The sequence below is a fragment of the Bufo gargarizans genome, chromosome 3, assembly GCF_014858855.1.
Source record: "Bufo gargarizans isolate SCDJY-AF-19 chromosome 3, ASM1485885v1, whole genome shotgun sequence".
In the NCBI taxonomy this organism is placed as follows: domain Eukaryota; kingdom Metazoa; phylum Chordata; class Amphibia; order Anura; family Bufonidae; genus Bufo; species Bufo gargarizans.
The window spans coordinates 527,682,481-527,703,644 of NC_058082.1; the positions used below are offsets into that span (position 1 = coordinate 527,682,481).

Here is a 21,164-nt window from a genome sequence, read left to right on the forward strand (position 1 = left end):
ACTTACTAATGTATTGGGATTACCCATATTGCTTCCTTTGCTGGCTGGATTAATTTTTCCATCGTATTATAAACTGCTTGTATCTAGGGGGTTACGACCACCGCTGCATTGCAAATACAAAGTGGCCAGGACGGAAGCTGCTGCACATGCGTGACAGTGTGCTCTCCCATCGTCCCGGTCACCATAGAGGCCGGTGCGTTTTCCTACAGTGCAAGCACAGCCACCGTAACCATGAATACGAGCAGTGTATAATGTGATGAAAAATGAATCATGCCAGCAAAGGAGACAATATGGACAATCAAAATACATTAGTAAGTGCCTTGTATTAACTTTGTATACATGATAAATGCCACTTGCTGAAGTGACACAGCCTCTTTAAGACTTACTGTAATCTAGTCAAGCGGTTAAGGTCAACTTAATTTATATTAATTAATATATTTATTTACACTGACAGGTTCTTAAAAGCATTGCCCAGGTTTAGAAAAATATGGCTGCATTTTTCCAGAAACTGCACCACATCTGTCCACTGGTTGCGTTTGGCAGTGTAGGTCAGCTCCATTCAAGTGAACGTATCTAAGACTGACATACCAAACACAACATGTGGTCCAGCCATGCTTTTCTAATCCTGGTCAGCCCTTTGAAGGCACACCTTATTGTTGGCCAAGTGCTCTGTGCCTTCGGCACGTTGCTCTCATCCTTATAATTACCACTGATGGAGGAGCTTGTGATGTGTGGCTTTCCATAGGCAAGAACTAGGTCTGTGCTAGGAGCTGCGCAGTACTATCTGCACTTGTACAGGTCCTTGAAGTGCAAGAAAATGGTGAAGGCAAAGTGCATATCAATGGGAGGCTCAAATGGACAGGAAGGGCAACATGTCTCTCCATCAGCATCCATGTTTAGGATGGGAGGAGCATGCATTTGTCACACGTGGCTTAAGCAGGACTTGTCAGGGTACAGCACAGCGCTACGGCTGGTTGCATGCAACCAAAGCACGCCCATCTGCAGCAACCAATGGGAACACAATTTTACAGCAAAAACATGCGGCCATTGGGTGCCGGAGGAGGCTGTGGCTTAGCCAAATGTGGACAACTGCATTGTGGGGTTGCATTCTCAACGCTGGTGACATGTCTGTTCCATTCCCCATGTAATAACAATTATGGAGCATCTATTCTTATAACTATGTTTTGCCATTCCTCCATTTTTATAAATTTATGAATGAATGGCCAGCAGTCTGGAATACGGGTCCAACTAGGTGTGACCCTGCACAGACTGCCATGGCAGCACTGATTGGATAGTGTCATAATTACAATATTCAAGTGAATGGGCCGAGCAATTGTAATTACGACTGCTGCTACCAAACTCATATTGCCAAACTTCAAACTAGTTCTCCTCTCCGGCTGAGCTTACACTTAAATTTTTTATGCTGGTGGCTGAAATACAAGGGAAATTTGTTAAAGAGCATCTGTCCTCCCCCCTCCTTTTGACAGAATGTGACATGAAAGGCATCTTTCATCTGACCTTGTAGTCCCACACTTTACAATACAGTCTTGGCACGCCAGATAATTAGATCTACTGTGCATGCGCCAAGGGTGTGCTGTATGGCGAAGGGCCAGGTGAGAGAAGATATTTCTGATGCCTGGCCCTGTCAATCAAAAGGAGGGGTGAGGAGAGATGTTCTTTAGCAAATTCCCCTTGTGTGTCAGCACCCAGGCATCAAAGATTAAAGTGCAAGCTCAGCCAGAGAGAAAAACTAGTTTGAAGTTTGGCAATATTAGTTTCCCTTGTGAAAATCAATTGCACGCGGGAATGCTACCATATACTGATAGATTTCTCGCTCTCATTCTAAGGTCTTCAAGACTATAACATTACATAGAAATAAATTACCACTAAGATTCACCTTGATGAGTTTCCTCCAGCAGGCCAAGGGCAACACAAGCATCAAGAAGCCTTTCAGCTCCATGTACAGAAGCATTAATCTTATCTGCAATTTCCATGGCCTTCAGCGCACCTTTATCTTTCAACTTATCAAAGACCTTCAGTTTAGATGCTGCAAACAATGTCTGTAAACAGAAGACAAGTGGAGAAAATCAGAGTGCTGGACATTTATCTCCGCTGTACACATGGACAAGGTTTAGGTTGCCAGATTAGGTTTGAAAAAAATATAGCTTGCTACAGGATACAAGTATAATATTATAATCCTCCCTGAAACATATCCATCTAATATATTACAAATACTTATATACAAAGCATATTTGTGCAAGTTTTACATCCGCTTGCACCTTGGATGTGACTGGATTAGCTAGAAAATGTGGGTAGCGGCTTTCCCCCTTTTGGAGGAAAATTGCCTTAATCATTAGTTGGTCCCTGAAGTGTATTTAGAAAATGTGAAAATAAAATCTGCCACCATCATTAAAGTTATAATTGCCAGATCATTCCTATTTAATGGTTGTCATGGATGATTCTTCTAGGTTTCCAGCCATTGACCAAAATTGGACAAGATCTTCTCTGCCTATGGTATACAGTAAAGACTGATAATGGGTCGCCTTACAACATTGAATATTTGCAGTCTTTTGCAGCTTATCTTGGCCTCACCCACAGAAAAATAACTCCTTACTGGTCTCAGGCCAATGGTGAGGTGGAACAGTTCATGAAAATCAATCAACAACACAACTCTGGAACACAAGGATTTACAACAAGAGTTATACAGATTCCTTAGACCAGGCATGCTCAACCTGTGGCCCTCCAGCTGTTGTAAAACTACAACTCCCACCATACCCTTCTGTAGGGAGATAGCTGTAGGCTGTCCGGGAATTATGGGAGCTGTAGTTTTGCAACAGCTGGACGGCCGCAGGTTGAGCATGCCTGCCTTAAACAATACAGAGCCGTCACGGTAGTTTCTATCCAGATTCCATTTGTTCTCAATGATTCCATCTCAAAAGACAAGATGAAGAGATATGCAGATAAGGGCAGTGTCACAGCAAGTGGGGATAAGAGGAACACCAAGAAAACTAACAGCAACAGGAAAACAGACTGGGCCCCAAAGCTAGGGAGGAGGGAATGGTAACCTCCTAACAATCCCTGAGCCTCTCCCTGACTGCTGACAGTATGAGCAAGTCCTGATGGTGAACAAACTCATACGCTGGAACCTATGCCCTGCTGACACTGTAGCAAACCCTAACTTAGGGAGAGGGGAATGAGACAGCCAGTACCTTCCACCGTGAAACCCTGAGACCTAGCAGCAACACACGCACAAAAGAGAAAACAGGAAGACTTAGCTTGAGACAAGCGGAAAGTAGAGGATCCACAAACAACCAGACTTAAATAGAGCCTCTAAAACAGCTAACTAGCAGAACCTGTGGAGAGGTGGGATCCTGCCCACAACAACAAACAGAAGGGAAACACAGAAAGACCTGTCAGATAGACTCACGTGCTGCAAGTCTATCCGATCTTCCCAGATCTCTCACAGGGCAGGCAGTGACCAGCAGTTATTGCAGTCACAGGTGGAAGTGAGAGATTTGGTCCTTGTTAAAAGGTTGTGACCTAAGTGACAAATCATCACAATACCATCCTGAACCCTTTCAAGTCACACAAGTCAAAAGGTACCATGGTTACTGCTTAAAATAATGGTCATCAGGTCACAAGAATTGTGTCCCATTTTAAAAAGCTTTGTGGCTATGATCCAGGTACAACCAGTACAGATGAGGTAGATGATGATGAAAACCTGCCAGGTTCAGCGACTCCAACAAGGAATACCGCAGAGAATTCACAAACTTTATCTGGTAACAAGATGTCCTTGTCGGATCGCGTTGAGACAAGTCAAAGGCCACCAGCTCACCTCATGAATTATGTTCTGCAGAAAAACATTATTCAAGTTGTGCCGTGATAAAAAGCTTAAAGCTTAGCTAAACGTTTAACAAACTGCATTAATCTATAGTACAGTGGGCATACATGAGGAATACATGAGAATAGGTCATCATTATCATTTATCAGATAACGCCTTTAAAGTTTTATAAAAAAGCTTTTCAAATGGATTAAACCGCAAAAATAATATACCCTCCCCTACACTTGGTATTTCTGCGTCCCTGATGACCAGCACTACACAATTCTCATGTCATTTATCCTATACAGTAAATGCTGTAAAAAAAATAACGTTTTTTGCTTATTGGCCACCAAAAATAGCATTATGTAACCAATGAAAACTACAAAAAAAAAAAAAAAAAAAAAAGAGCCCTAGCGCAGCACCATAGACAAAAAATAAATAAATTGTAGGTCTTGAGATGCGACAATTTTGCTGTGCAAAAGTAGTAAAACGTAAAAGAACTATATGTATTGATGTACAGTAATTGTCCTGACCCAATGATTTAAATTATGTTATTTATGCCCAAAAAATTAATGCCACAAAATGTAAAATGCTAAATCTCAGTGGCAGTATTGCGTTTTTTATCCCCATCCCCCCTCCCCCCCAAAAAGTGTTAAAGGGTTCTCTCACTTCAGCAAATGGCATTCATCATGTAGACAAAATTAGGCACTTACTACTGTATTGTGATTATCCATATTGCCTCCTTTGACAGCTTGATTCATTTTCTCATCACATTATACACTGCTCGTATCTGGGGGTTAAGGCCACTGCTGCAGCATAGATACAAAGAGGCGGGAGCTGCTGCGCATGCGTGCCTGTGTGCTCTCCCATGGTCCTGACCAAGAGAGACCGGAACTTTTTTCTATAGTGTGCAAGCATGACCACCACTGCTGGACTACAGGGTGGTCATAACCCCTGGATAGGAGCAGTGTATAATATGGTGGAAAAATGAACCAAGCCAGCAAAGGAGGCAATATGGACAATCACAATACATTACAGAGTGCCTTGTATTAACTTGCTCTACATAATAAATGCTCTGGCTGAAGTGAGACAGCCCCGGTAATAACAGTTAATTAGTAAGTTCTGTGTACCCCAAAATGGTGCCATTAAAATCAACTTGTCCTGCACAAAAAACAAGCCCTCATGGTAATTAATGTATTAAATGCACAAGAACTATGCAGTCAAAGCTGTAATCTTATGCTCTTGCGGTCTTCACTGTTGATGTAACTACAACTCCCAGCATTATAAAAATCCCATTACCTGAGAAGCCTTAAAACCATCAAGGAGTTGGGTTATTTTGGACAGTTGCTGAGCACAGTGGACGGGCGTTTCTTCGATCCCATTCTGAAGCCCGGCGGATCCTGAGCTACCGGCCGTACAAACACCATCTTGAACCACTTTCTTTGCCTCGCAGGTCTTGCTGGTAGAGGTGCAATCTTCTTCTACATCACTGAGGTTCTCAAAACTCTCAACGTAAGGAATGGAATCGTGCTTCACTCTGTGGATGGCTTCTTTGGGTGGAGGGTGGTAGATTTCAGTCAGTTTTCTACAAAAGTGATTCAAGGGAAATCCGACCACATTTAGGAAATCCCCATGCACACTTTCTACCAGCATCCCTCCGAGAGACTGAATGCCATAGCCTCCAGCTTTGTCCCTGCATTAGGAAGAGAACATTATTTAACGTAATGTCTCCGTTCGCGCCTCATTTTTGGTTCATGTTCCTTCCTTTATATTGATCCTATTTTTAATGGGATTTTATTCTGGTCTCTCTGTCGGTAAGGCCTCTTTTAGGCTACTTTCACATTAGCGGGTGAACAGCCTGCCGGATCCGTGCTGCTGCTAGTGCATGCGTGCCGCCGGAAGTCCGCTCCGGTCCCATTCAGTATAATGGAGGAGGGCCGGAGGTCCGGCCGCAGTACGGCAAACATGGCGAGAGGTGGCTGGAATAAAACTACCCTCTAAAAGGAGCAACTTTTAGCAAATGAGGCGGTGGAAAAACGGCCCATGGGTCATTTGTCAATTTTAATTAAACCGGTCATATCCATTATTTTTTTATTTTTTTTGCATCAGTGTCAATATGAAAATATCCATTTCTCACAAATGATTAATTTTTCTGACAAAACGCATAATGACTTTAAAACCGATAATAATGAAAAATTCCCACTTAGGCTACTTTCACACCTGCGTTTAGGTGCGGATCCGTCTGGTATCGGCACAAACTGATCCGCACCTATAATGCAAACGCTTGTATCCGTCCAAGTGTAAGTCAAACGGATCCGTCCTGACTTGCACTGAAAGTCAATGGGGGACGGATCCCATTGCACCATATTGTGTCAGTGAAAACGGATCCGTCCCCCTTGACTTACAATGTAAGTCAGGACGGATCCGTTTGGCTCTGCTTCGCTAGGCGGACACCAAAACGCTGCAAGCAGTGTTTTGGTGTCCGCATACAGAGCGGAATGGAGGCAGAACGGAGCCAAACTGATGCATTCTGAACGGATCCTTATCCATTCAGAATGCATTGGGGCAAAACTGATCCGTTTTGGGCCACTTGTGAAAGCCCTGAAACAGATCTCACAAGCTGACCCAGAAACGCCAGTGTGAAAGTAGCCTAGCACTGATTACCTTCTATACGGAAGATTTATTGAAGATCACGAGCACCAGAGGGCCTTGTGAATACAGGCTTGCCTACACAGCTTAAAGGGGTTGTCCCATTAAAAATATTCTACATTTTTCAAAACAGAATCTGGATCTGAATAGAACTGTAACTCCATGCAATTAAATATGTATTAGAGCCACTGAGTTAGGGTACTTTCACACTAGCGTTAATATTTTCCGGTATTGAGATTAGTCATGGGGGCTCAATACCGAAAAAAAAAAAAATACTACTGTTTTGTACCCATTTATTGTCAATGGGGACAAAACGTAACTGAACAGAACGGAATCCTGCGGTTTGCTTTCCGTCCTGGAATGCGGAGCAAGATGGGGAAGAATCCGTTTTCTCTGACACAATCTGACATAATAGAAAATGGATCCGTCCCCCATTGACTTTTAATGGAATTCATGACGGATCCGTCTTGGCTATGTTAAAGATAACACAACTGGTTCCGTTCATAACGGATGCAGATGGTTGTATTATCAGTAACGGAAGCGTTTTTGCTGAACCCTGCCGGATCCAGCAAAAAACGCTAGTGTGAAAGTAGTCTTAGGGTCCATTCACACATCCGTGTGTGTTTCACGGATCCGCAAAACACGGAGAGTGGCAATGTGTGTTCCGCATTATGCGGCCAGCACTAATAGAATATGCCAATTCTTGTCCACTATTGCGGACAAGAATAGGACATGTTCTATTTTTTTTAGGATCGGAATTGCGGACCCGGAAGTGTGGGTCCGCAACTCCGGATCGGGGCCGCTCGAATGAATGTGGCCGCAATTCTGTTCCACAAAATGCGGAATGGAATTGCGGATGTGTGAATGGAGCCTTAGACAAAATGATGCCCAGTATCTGTATAGAACCACATACTGTTCTTTTCCTTATTTCTCTGGCCACCTGAGGTGGACACACATGCTCAGTTACATCTCTCAACTGTCACCAGCCCTATCTACTGCTGTGACAGGAAGAGAGCTGCAGCAGAAATGACAACTCTTAAGACACACTCCCTGGACTGTGGGAAAGAGCTGGAGCAGACAGGACATGCCCCCTGAGAAAAGACACCAGCCCTAGGCTGTGGCAGAGAGCTGGAGCAGACAGGACACCCCCCTGAGAAAAGACACACTCCGTGGACTGTGGGAAAGAGCTGGAGCAGACAGGACATGCCCCCTGAGAAAAGACACAAGCCCTAGGCCAGGCATGTCCAAACTGCGGCCCTCCAGCTGTTCCAAAACTACAACTCCCAGTATGCCTGGATAGCTTACAGCTATTAGGGCATGCTGGGAGTTGTAGTTTTGCAACAGCTGGAGGGCCGCAGTTTGGACATGCCTGCCCTAGGCTGTGCAAAAGAGCTAGAGCAGACAGGATATGCCCCCTGAGAAAAGACACACTCCCTGACCTGTGGGAGAAAGCTGGAGCAGACAGGACATGCCCCCTGAGAAAAGACACACTTCCTGACCTGTGGGAGAAAGCTGGAGCAGACAGGACATGCCCCCTGAGAAAAGACACACTCCCTGGGCTGTGGGAGAGATCTGGAGCATACAGGACATTCCCCCTGAGAAAAGACAAGCCCTGGGCTATGGGAGAGAGCTGGAGCAGACAGGACATTCCCCCCGAGAAAAGGCACAAGCCCTGGGCAATGGGAGAGAGCTGGAGCAGACAGGACATTCCCCCTGAGAAAAGGCACAAGCCCTGGGCTAAATGAGGAGATCTGTGCATCCATGGTACAGGGCTAGTTCTGTAGTATAGTATGGGCATTATAGGTCTTGGATAACCCCTTTAAACTGAATGTCAAATCTTGAACACCCAATTTTGAGCCAATTTATTTTTTATGTGTCTTTATAGTGGTCCGATTGGTGCCCGAAATCTACTGGACATACATAAGTTTAATAGCTATAGCAGGTGATGCTAGGAGGCTCTTCCCCGTTGCGGCCTGCTACTGGCTTCCCACAAACATACCCCCAACCCCCTACAATGCCGGATGTTTCCATCTGCCCGATGGGGAGATGCAGCAGCAGAGAGAGAGAGAAGTACAATCTGCGTGAGGGGCCTGGGCCTTTGGGAGGGCATTATAGGTCTTGGATAACCCCTTTAAGGTAAAGGGGTCTCTCGAGCTGACACATTCTCTATAAAAAGTGAATGTTAATATACAATATATTTTTACCATAAGCAAATACATCTTTATTGTCCGCGCTATTTTCCACATTTACATATTGCTTCTTCTCTGCTGCAATAAGGTAGACTTACATTGGTTCTCCACTGTCAATATACTCCCACAGGAGGTCCTCCGACAGATCTGCAAATTTAACTTTTGTTTCTTCATAAAAATCTATGATATCAGTTTCCAAATGGTTTTCTGAAACATTAACAAGTATCAGAAGATGACTTGTCCAGGCAGCATAGAAGTTTGAGTGATATATACACACACACACACACACATACACACACCCCCCCCCCCCCCAACAAAACACACAGTACAGACCAAAAGTTTGGACACACCTTCTCATTCAAAGAGCTTTCTTTATTTTCACGACTATAAAAAAATCGTAGATTCACACTGAAGGCATCAAAACTATGAATTAACACATGCGGAATTATATACATAACAAAAGTGTGAAACAACTGAAAATATGTCATATTCTAGGTTCTTCAAAGTAGCCACCTTTTGCTTTGATTACTGCTTTGCACACTCTTGGCATTCTCTTGATGAGCTTCAAGAGGTAGTCACCTGAAATGGTTTTCACTTCACAGGTGTGCCCTGTCAGGTTTAATAAGTGGGATTTATTGCCTTATAAATGGGGTTGGGACCATCAGTTGCGTTGTGGAGAAGTCAGGTGGATACACAGCTGATAGTCCTACTGAATAGACTGTTAGAATTTGTATTATGGCAAGAAAAAAGCAGCCAAGTAAAGAAAAACGAGTGTCCATCATTACTTTAAGAAATGAAGGTCAGTCAGTCCGAAAAATTGGGAAAACTTTGAAAGTGTCCCCCAAGTGCAGTCACAAAAACCATCAAGCGCTACAAAGAAACTGGCTCACATGCGGACCGCCCCAGGAAAGGAAGACCAAGAGTCACCTCTGCTGCGGAGGATAAGTTAATCCGAGTCACCAGCCTCAGAAATCACAGGTTAACAGCAGCTCAGATTAGAGACCAGGTCAATGCCACACAGAGTTCTAGCAGAAGACACATCTATAGAACAACTGTTAAGAGGAGACTGTGTGAATCAGGCCTTCATGGTAGAATATCTGCTAGAAAACCACTGCTAAGGACAGGCAACAAGCAGAAGAAACTTGTCTGGGCTAAAGAACACAAGGAATGGACATTAGACCAGTGGGAATCTGTGCTTTGGTCTGATGAGTCCAAATTTGAGATGTTTGGTTCCAACCACAGTGTCTTTGTGCGACGCACAAAAGGTGAACGGATGGACTCTACATGCCGGGTTCCCACCGTGAAGCATGGAGGAGGAGGTGTGATGGTGTGGGGGTGCTTTGCTGGTGACACTGTTGGGGATTTATTCAAAATTGAAGGCATACTGAACCAGCATGGCTACCACAGCATCTAGCAGCGGCATTCTATTCTATCCGGTTTGCGTTTAGTTGGACCATCATTTAATTTTTCAACAGGACAATGACCCCAACCACACCTCCAGGCTGTGTAAGGGCTATTTGACCATGAAGGAGAGTGATGGGGTGCTGCGTCAGATGACCTGGCCTCCACAGTCACCAGACCTGAACCCAATTGAGATGGTTTGGGGTGAGCTGGACCGCAGAGTGAAGGCAAAAGGGCCAACAAGTGCTAAGCATCTCTGGGAACTCCTTCAAGACTGTAGGAAGACCATTAGACCATTTCAGGTGACTACCTCTTGAAGCTCATCAAGAGAATGCCAAGAGTGTGCTAAGCAGTAATCAAAGCAAAAGGTGGCTACTTTGAAGAACCTAGAATATGACATATTTTCAGTTGTTTCACACTTTTTTGTTATGTTTATAATTCCACATGTGTTAATTCATAGTTTTGATGCCTTCAGTGTGAATGTACAATTTTCATAGTCATGAAAATAAAGAAAACTCTTTGAATGAGAAGGTGTGTCCAAACTTTTGGTCTGTACTGTACACCCAGTGACCACCATTGGATCCCCCTGTACACTATAGGAACCAATATCCCAGGAGGGGAACGTCAGGGAGATAAAACTTAACTTTTAATAATAATCAATAAAACTGGTACTAGTGCACTACACCAAAAAATGCCAATAATAAATAAATTAAGCAGCATACTTAGCCAACCCCGGAATTGGGACCTACCAAATCCAATAGCGCAGTAAATGATCAATCACAGGGCACAAATGGTTGAGAATACTGATAAATGGAAAATTCTTACCAATCATAAGGTGCCTCATTCAAATACATGTACTTCTGCTGCAAGTAAAATTCGGATACGTGTAGTTCAGCTTTAAATTCAAGTGGCCAAACACATCATGTATAGATAGGCAGAGGGAACATCTGACCCTAGTAGACCCTAAGATGTGGGAAGGGACTAGAAATACCCTGCCTATCTATACAGAGCACTATACTTTGAAGATACCCTAAGTAGAGTTTCCCCTGACGAGTTATCAAGACGAAACGTGGCATGTCGGGAAGTGCTTATAGGGTCCAACAGGGATATCGCCCGGTCTAGGGTCAAGTATCCAGACACGTTTGCCCCTTTCGGGGCGAGTGCTCTGTATAGATGGTCCCTTCCCACATCTTGGGGTCAGATGTTACCGCTGCCTATCTATACATGATGTGTTTGGCCACCTGAATTTGAAGCTGGACTACACGTATCCGAATTTTACTTGCAGCACAAGTACATGTATTTAAATGACAACTGCATGAGGCACCTTATGATTGGTAAGAGTTTTCCTATTCTCAACAATTTGTGCCCTGTGATTGATCATTTACTGTACTATTGGACTTGGTACGTCCCAATTCCGGGGTTGGCTAAGTATGCTGCTTCATTTATTTATTATTGGCATTTTTTGGTGTAGTGCACGAGTACCAGTTTTATTGATTATTATTAAAAGTTAGGTTTTATCTCCCCGACTTTCCCCTCCTGGGATAGTGGTTCCTATAGCGTGATTTTTGTTGGGAGTTTCTTGTGGACAATGTCCAACACCCCACACCCCACCGAGCAGCTGTTCTCTGCAGCCTCTGGTGCTGGAACTAGCACTTTGAACAGAATGGGAAGCACAGCTCCATTCAAAGTGTAGTGGCCGTTCTTTGTTACTGCAGTTTAGCTCCCACTGAGGTGAAGGGAACCTAAGGCTACTTTCACACTAGAGTTTCTGCTGGATCTGGCAGGGTTCAACAAAAACACTTCCATTACTGATAATACAACCATCTGCATCAGTTTGAACTGATCCAGTTGTATTATCTTTAACTTTTTTTTTTTTTTAACATTGCCAAAACGGATCCGTTTTGAACTCCATTGAAAGTCAAGGGAGGACGGATCTGTTTTCTATGGTGTCAGAGAAAACTGATCTGTCCCCGTTGACTTGCATTGGGGGTGATGACGGATTCGTTTTGCTCTGCATCCCAAGGACGGAAAGAATAAAGCAGCATGTTGCGGCTTTCTCTCCGGTCTGGAAACTAAACTAAACAGAACGGAATGCATTTTGGTGCATTCCGTTCTGTTTTGTCCCCATTGACAATGAATGGGGACCAAACTGAAGCATTTTTTTTCTCTGTATTGAGCCCCTAGGACAGAACTCAATACCGGAAAACTTTAACGCTAGTGTGAAAGTACCCTAAGCCACAGTAGTACCGGCCACTACACTTTGAATGGAGCTGTGCTTCCTGTTCTGTTGAAAGTGCTAGTTCCAGCACCAGAGAACAGCTGATCTAGTTTTAAATTAGAGGGGCAAAGGTTTAAAAGTAATATCAGGAAGTATTACTTTACTGAGAGAGTAGTGGATGCATGGAATAGCCTTCCTGCAGAAGTGGTAGCTGCAAATACAGTGAAGGAATTTAAGCATGCATGGGATAGGCATAAGGCCATCCTTCATATAAGATAGGGCCAGGGGCTATCCATAGTATTCAGTATATTGGGTAGACTAGATGGGCCAAATGGTTCTTATCTGCCGACACATTCTATGTTTCTGATCGGTGGGGTGCGGGATGTTGGACCCTCACAGCATCTTCTAATGAGCCCAGGCTCTCCCCACCCACTGCCTCTCATAGATATATTTTTTTCCCAAAGCAATCAGCACCCAGGAGGTGGGGAGAGCTGGTTTTTCATGAATATCAGAGCTTATCAGCTTGCACTATGTAATAAATAGATCAAAGGGGCCAGGTAAATTAAGAAAGTGACCCAGTGGATCTGGCACTAGTTTGTGATACCTTTAGTTAGGGCACCAAAAACACCTGCTGTCTGATTCCTTTTAAAAGGGCATCAGTCAGCAGGTTTGTACCTATGACACTGGCTGACCTGTTACCCATGTGCGCTTGGCAGCTGAAGGGATCTGTGTTAATGGGACATATGTGCCCCCATTGCTGAGAAAAAAAATTATGGCGTTTTAATATATGCAAATAAGCCTCTAGTTGCAATGGGGGCGTTGCCGTTACACCCAGAGGTTCCACTTTCTCTGCAAATTTAATTGACAAGGCCAGGCAGTGAAAACATCATAACGCCTGGCCCTGTCAGAACCTGTAGGAGTAACAGCAACACCCTCATTGCTCCTAGAGGCTCATTTGCATATATTAAAACATCATTTTTCTCAGCAATGCAGGCACATAAGAACATGGGACCAACACAGATGCCAAGCGCACATGTAACAGGTCAGCCAGTTTCCTAGATAGGCTTTTTAACCATCTTTCCCTAAAAGGTGTACTGAACAGACAGGTCGTAAGTGTCGTGTCACAATCCTGAATCGGTTTGGAACAAAATGCTTAAACGTTCTGCATCTATAAGACACAACTCCTTATATGACAAGCATACCTTCTTTACTTCTGCAATGCACGATTACAACTCCTGTAAAGACGCTATGTTCTTTACCACTCAACCTATGAGGTATTGGAGAAATAATTGTTAGCGCTACCTTTGCCACATCATTCAGAGAGCGCACAAAAGATTGTCAAAACGCAGGTTAAATCATTTGCATATTTGTCATCCGCATGGCGTGTGGTATTTTAATACAAAAAGCAAAGATAAATGAGCTGTTCACTAGAAAAGCCTCCAACCTTGATAGCATATTGTAAGCATCTTGTTTGTCACAAGGCTTCTCAAGGATTGCTCCTTTCAGTGTCTGTAAAAAGAGGACAGGGTCATTATCAGATACCACATCCGGTCTATAACAACGGTCCAATTCTCACACTGGTATAGTAACACACTGTACAAGAATAAACACGTTCTCACTGGCAATAAGCAAGGCAGAAGGAGACATTGCTGTGGATAATGACTCATGTTCTCTCCGTCCCCATTGACTATAATGGGGGCGGAGTTCCGGCGGCAGCACGGCAGTGCACGCCGAGAGGAGGCAGGACTAAAAGTACTGCATGCAGTACTTTTAGTCCGGCCACCTCTCGGCGTGCACTGCCGTGCTGCCGACGGAACTCCGCCCCGCCCCCATTTTAATCAATGGGAACAGAGCGGCAGTCCCCTGCCACTAGTGTGAAAGTACCCTAATAGTTTTTACAAAAAAACTAAGATTTTCCATGTTTCCCAGTGGATTTGATATGATACCAGTGCTGTTAATTGGCAGCAGAGTTCCCCCTCTATCCTGCAGCACGTCCTGGATAGAGCTGGGAAGCTAAGGAGAGGGGCGGGACTGCAGAAATCAGCGCCGACAGTCCGCAGACTGTATTCCTGTATGCATGCTGATCGCTGGCAGCAATGCTCCTCTCCATCTTCTCAGCACTAGCCAGGAACATGTTGGTCAGAGTGCTGTAGCCAGTGATCAGTGTTAGTGTCAGATAAAATATGCAAAGAAGCTTGTAAAACCTTAGTTTTTTTTTTTATATTAAAATATATTAGACAAGTAGGAAGGCAGGGCTGGGGTAAGAAGCCAGAAGCCTAGAGGCCTGCCTCGGTATGCTATAGTTCAGGGATGGCCAACCTGTGGCTCTCCAGCTGTTGTAAAACTACAATTCCCACAATGCCCTGCTGTAGGCAGTCTTTGCATGCTGGGAGTTGTAGTTTTGCAACAGCTGGAGAGCCTCAGGTTCGACATCCCTGCTATAGTTAGTCACCTGTAGAGTTCAGTAGGCGCTGAAGGCTGAACCTCCTGTTAGAGTGCTGCTTTCTAATAAATGTAAATAATTCCCTAACACATTTAAAAAAAAACAGACCCTACACATTTAAAAAGTTAGTTACAATTTAAACTTACCCTGCAAATGCAATATGAATGCATCAGCCAAACAGACATGCAAATGTCATCCGTGAACCATGATATTTGCAAAGTGGCTTAACTTACATTTTTTATGCATAGGAGCCTCTCTCTAAAGGTCCAGTCACACATCCGCAACTGTTTCACGGTCTGAAAATTGCAGATCCGCAAAACATGGACACCGACATGTTCTATTTTTTGGCGCAGCCGCGGGACAGAAGTGCGGATGCGGACAGCACACTGTGTGCTGTCCGCAACGTTTGCAGCCCCATTAAAAAAGGAATGGGTGTGCACCCGTTCCGCAAAATTCTGGAGCGGATGTGGGCCTATTTTGTGGACGTGTGAATGGACCCTTACCAAGATAGAACATAAAAGGTCTCAGAGCTTTCTGACACAATGAGCACTTATTTGTCACTAATATCGGCGTTCATGGGGCACTAGCTGAATTCATCAACTTCAGCAGGACCACCTTACTATCTAATGTGTATGGAGATCTCCCAACTCTCCTCCAGCTAAATAGGTTAAAGGAGATATAAGGATATAAGCTGTGTATGGGGTGGGTTTTAGGATGGATGTCATTTATCCCAGAGTGGTCAAAGCAGCAGCCATGTGCAGTACCAGTCAGCAGCAAGAGCTACATACAATCTGCAGGCTACAAAAGCAGTCTTATTAAAAAGGCTGTCCCCTAAATACAAAAATATCCCCTATCCATAGGAATACAGCAGTCAGACAGCAAATGATGACGAGAATGGGGTCCCGTGTCCACGTATAAAAGGAGAGGCAGCTCAAGGCTTCAACTGAATGGACGGAGTCTTCTACCTCTGGTGCTACTGTCATGTTTCCAGCGGGTGCCGCAAACAGATGATCAAAGGGGGTACTGGGCATCAGACCTCCATCGATTTGGTACGAATGACCAATCCAGAGGATAAAAATAAATATCTAAAAGCTGGAAAATGGCTAATTGGGCACAATTTGGCCATTTTCACTTAGGGGTGTTCTCACTCGTTGCCAGTGGTGTAGACATTAATAGCTGTGTGTAGAGTTATTTTGAGGGCACACCAAATTTACACTGTTATACAAGCTGCACACTGACTATCGGAACAACAAAATCCCCCCACCCATTTTTTGTTTTCACAAGACATCACAATAAATTGTAAAATGAGTTGTTTGGAGGATGTCCCTTTGCTGAGATCCCACCCATCACATGTAACCTGAGTGGTGAGCCAGGTCACTGAAGGATCAGATTACTTGCTGCCCATACATTTCTATAGAGATGGGAGGAGGGGGGATAAAGCGGGAGGGAGGAGAAGGAGAAAAGGGCAGTCAGTTTTCTCTGCTAAGATATATTACAACGTTTCTTATATTCACCTGTACTATTTATGCAAAGTCTGTAGAAAGTACAATAAAGTATGAGACAGGATTTTTAACAACACAAAAGTATGAATTATATAGTAGACTATGATACTAAGCACATATTTTGGAAGATCACTGGGAATCCCCTTCAATAAATAAATGGCAATTAATACGTTTACACTTACTTTTGTCCTACTTACCACTATGGTGTCTGCTCCAATGACTATATCAGGAGTTTTTAGGTGCTTCTAAAGACAAAAGCAAAAAATTCTTAAATTATTGTAAATTCTGCTCAGTTCTCAATAATGAAGGGAGATTTTAATAAAACAGCTATTGAATAGTCCAAAAGAAAATATGTGCAAATATTTCACAGAAAAGAAATTATTTTGCAAACAGGGTAATTTCAGCTCCCAATGAGCATCGATTTATGATATAACAAGTCGATTGGCACTTGTTTAAAGGGCGTTTTACACAGGCTGGTGCAAACTCTATGGGGGGTGGGGGGTAAATGATTGTTGGATTCCCATACAGTTTGCATGTTGTCAGTAGCACATCACCTGTTAATACGTGGATACCTGCTTTTAAAAATGATAACTTAGACCCACATGAAAAAAAGTGTTCAGCCAACAAACAAGCATTTGTCATCAGATCACTACAAGTTTACAAAAGCAAATTATTGGGAACCATCGTTAATCGGCTGATTATTGGCCCATGTAAAAGGGCCTTATGTTAAAGTATTGTTAATGACTACAATGGATTACAGCAAGGTTCAAATGGAAAGTTCCACTTCATTGGAGTATGCACTGAATTCAGCAGTGTTGACCATAGTAAACGGCTGACAGCACTAGGTAGGCACTGGGGTGAGCAATACAAACATAACTTTTGCGGGGCTTTTATTATCAGGATTAAATATGAGGGGTATTTAATAAGTTAGCTACCTGAATATGAAAACAAAATGTTCTCAGAAAATTGAACTTGGTACTTTTCAGTTTAAATCACCTTAACTTCAACACACTTATTTCACTTCACCTCCAGTGATCAGTTGCCCTCAGAATAGAAGGAGACTTCTTGCTGCTGCAGGAACCCTCTTACCACCGAGTTGACTGCATTACCATCAGGAAATCATTGCCAATGCAGACATTTCTTCAGTTTCCGAAAGAGAAAGTAATCACCGGTTGCCAGGTCTGGACTATAATGTGGATGGTTAAACTCCATGAAGCCACATTCCTGATGGCAGCTTGGGAACTGGAGCATTGTCGTAAAGCAGCAACACACCTGCCGACAACTTCCTAAGGTGTCTCTCTTGTTTGCTAACTTAATGCTTTCATTGCTGAAGCATAGATGTCTCCAGTAATTATTGTCTTGTGTGGCATGAATTCTAGTAATAAAACTCCTTCTGTATCCCCAAAAAACTGTTGCCACGATCTTTCCAACTGACTGCTGCACACAACATTTCTTTGGAGTTGGTTAACCCTTGTGGTTCCATTGCATGTTTAGTCTCAGGATCATGGTGGTGGACTCATGTTTCATAACCTGTAATAATTTGAGAATAGAAGTCTCCTGGATTTTCTCCAAGCATGTCCAATTTCTCTTCGCTATATTGCTGGTGGCTATTTTTTAGCTCAGGGGGTCAACATTCGTGGCACCCACCAGGAACGGACCTTTGACATCATCAAAACATCATAAATGATTCTGAAAAATATGCCTAATTCATGATCTGTAACACGGATTTTGACCCAACATTCTTCTAAAATCATGCCCTCCAGAAGATGCTACGACAGGGGTCATCTTCAATTGATTCCCTACCCCATTTAAACTGCTTGGCCCAGCACTTCACTTGGTAGTAGGAAGGTGTATCATCACCACATACAGGAATCATCCTTTCAAGGATTTTTTTTAGGCTTCTTTTATTCCTTTGTAAGGAATTTAATCACGGAACAAAGCTCCAAATGCCTCACTTTCTTTGTAGACCCGCAAAGTACTGCACTCACCATCCTGTCCCTTCCAGTGCATTCATCAGAACGAACTGCTACTGTGTGTGTTGCATGTCCAGACAAGCTCAGCTCTCTAAGGGTCCATTCACACGTCCGCAAATGGGTCCGCATTCGTTCCGCCATATTTGGAACGGGTGCGGACCCATTCATTCTTTATGGGGCCGGAAGAGATGCGGAAAGCACACTATGTATTTCCGGAGCGCGGCCCCAAACTTCCGGATAGCAGCTCCGTAAAAAAATAATACATGTCCTATTCTTGTCCGCAATTGCAGTTCTATGGGGGGTGTGGGCCGGGTGTATTGCGGATCCGCAATACACTACGGACGTGTGAATGGAACTGAAAGAACATGCTGGGGTAGATAACTTATTGAACACCACTTATATATGGCTACTTTCACACTAACATTTTGGCTTCTGTTTGTGAGATCCGTTCAGGGCTCTCACAAGCAGTCCAAAACGGATCCGTTTTGCCCTAATGCATTCTGAATGGAAAAAGGATCCGTTCAGAATGCATCAGTTTGCCTCCAATCAGTCTCCATTCCGCTCTGGCGGCGGACACCAAAACGCTGCTTGCAGAGTTTTTCTGTCCGCCTGACGAAGCAGAGCCACAATGCAAGTCAATGGGGACAGATCAGTTTTCTCTGACACAATAGAAAACGGATCCGTCCCCCATTGACTTTCAATGGTGTTCAAGGCGGATCCGTCATGGCTATACAAGTCATAATACAACCGGATCAGTTTATGATGGATGCATGCGGTTGTATTATTGTAACGGAAGCGTTTTTGCAGATCCATGACGGATCCGAAAAAACAGCTAGTGTGAAAGTAGACCAACTTTTATTCTTCCAGATTCTGCTCCTGCAAGTGCCCTTCACTGTGAACGGCTCTCTCCTCTCTACATTGAGCTGCTTGACAACCCCTCCCTCTGCTCTAAATGACAACTGAAGGGGTCTTCTGGTTGGATGCTATAGTTGTCACTCAGAACAGAGGGGCTATGAAGCAGCTCAATGCAGAGAGGAGGGAGCAGTTCACAGTGAAACTCCACTTTCTTGGCACTTGCAGGAGCAGAATCTGGCAGAAGTTGTATTCTCATTACTAATTTTATAAAAGAAGCTCCACAAAAAGGTATGAGATTGTATTGCTCTTCTGAACCACTATCTAGTGTTGTCAGCAGTTGCATGGTCAAAACAGACTTCCTTTCAAATGAATATAAATACCCCAATTATTGGATTCCTGTCTTACAAAATTTTGATTGAAAACTGCACCCGCACTGAATCCGGACCCATTCATTTCTATGGGGCTGTGCACATGAGCGGTGATTTTGACGCATCACTTGTGCGTTGCGTGAAAATGGCAGCATGCTCCTCTTTGTGCGTTTTTCACGTAACGCAGGCCCCATAGAAATGAATGGGGTTGCGTGAAAATCGCAAGCATCCGCAAGCAAGCGCGGATGCAGTGCAATTTTCACGCATGGTTGCTAGGTGACGATCGGGATTCAGAATGCTATTATTTTCCCTTATAACCATGTCATAAGGGAAAATAATACAATCTACACTACAACTAACCCAAACCTGAACTTCTGTGAAGAAGTTCGTGTCTGGGTACCACAGTCAGTTTTTTATCACGCGCGTGCAAAACACATTGCACCCACACGATAAAAACTGAACATCGGAACGCAATCGCAGTCAAAACTGACTGCAATTGCGTTCCTACTCGCGCAAATTTGCCGCAATGCACCGGGACGCAGCCGGACCTAATCCGGACACGCTAGTCTGCAAGGGGCCTAAATATTTAAAGAGCACCTGCCATTAGAATCAACCCTATTAAACTAGGTAAACTGCATAGTAGGGTTGATCCTGCTGATTAAAATGATCCTTGACTTGTGAAAATTGGTTGCAGTTAGTGAAAAAACAAACAAACAAAAAACTTGTATTCTTTATGCAAATTAAGGTTTACTGCACCAAAGTGTGTGACCCACACTGGAAAGCTAAGGACCTGAGGCGTACTCATGGGCTAGGCCACGTCACTTGGTGCACTGAAGCCCTTATCTGCATAAAGAATAAAAAGCCTTTTTTGTCATGAATGCCACAACCAATTTTCACAAGACAAGTACCATTTTCACGAGCAGGATTAACCCTAGCATGCAGTATGCCTGGTTTAATAAAGTTGATCCTGCTGACGTGCTCTTTAAAAGGATTCATAGAGTAAGTTTATTCACACAGTTATTTACAACAGGCAAAGTCCCTGCCAGTAAATAAGCAATTTCTGCCATATCCATAGGAGATGACTCCTTGTTATACTAAGTTCCAGTACTCCATATTAAAAAAAAAATAAACAGGAGCCATTGGCTCCTAAACTGAAAAATGTAGTCGCCAAATTGAAAATATACCGTATTTTTCGCCCTATAAGACGCACCGGCCCATAAGACACACCTAAGTTTTTGAGGAGGAAAATAAGAAAAAAAGTATTTTGAACCAAAAGGTGTGCTTTTGGAGGGTTTTGAACTAACAGGGGATCTGTGGGTGACACTTATGGGGGGGGGGGGGCGATCTGTGGGTGACACTTCTGGGGGGGGATCTGTGGGTGACACTTATGGGGGGCGATCTGTGGGTGACACTTATGGGGGGGCGATCTGTGGGTGACACTTATGGGGGGGGATCTGTGGGTTGACACTTATGGGGGGGGATCTGTGGGTGACACTTATGGGGGGGGATCTGTGGGTGACACTTATGGGGGGGGATCTGTGGGTGACACTTATGGGGGGGATCTGTGGGTGACACTTATGGGGGGGATCTGTGGGTGACACTTATGGGGGGGGATCTGTGGGTGACACTTATGGGGGGGGATCTGTGGGTGACACTTATGGGGGGGGATCTGTGGGTGACACTTATGGGGGGGGATCTGTGGGTGACACTTATGGGGGGGATCTGTGGGTGACACTTATGGGGGGG

The 21,164-nt window shown here is 43.9% G+C and overlaps 1 protein-coding gene across 2 annotated transcripts in view; it reads right to left on the reverse strand.

The window, feature by feature from the left end:
- The window catches only part of ASMTL (acetylserotonin O-methyltransferase like), a 94,369-nt gene that overhangs the window by 46,014 nt on the left and 27,191 nt on the right, over window positions 1-21,164 (reverse strand). For both annotated transcript variants that reach the window (XM_044284021.1, XM_044284020.1), the window contains exons 4-9: window positions 16,420-16,467; window positions 13,722-13,786; window positions 13,480-13,544; window positions 8,757-8,865; window positions 5,120-5,513; window positions 1,898-2,060 (exon numbers count right to left, since the gene is read on the reverse strand). In XM_044284021.1, the coding sequence (XP_044139956.1) occupies window positions 1,898-2,060; window positions 5,120-5,513; window positions 8,757-8,865; window positions 13,480-13,544; window positions 13,722-13,786; window positions 16,420-16,467 (844 nt within the window). The remainder of the gene's footprint in view (window positions 1-1,897; window positions 2,061-5,119; window positions 5,514-8,756; window positions 8,866-13,479; window positions 13,545-13,721; window positions 13,787-16,419; window positions 16,468-21,164) is intronic.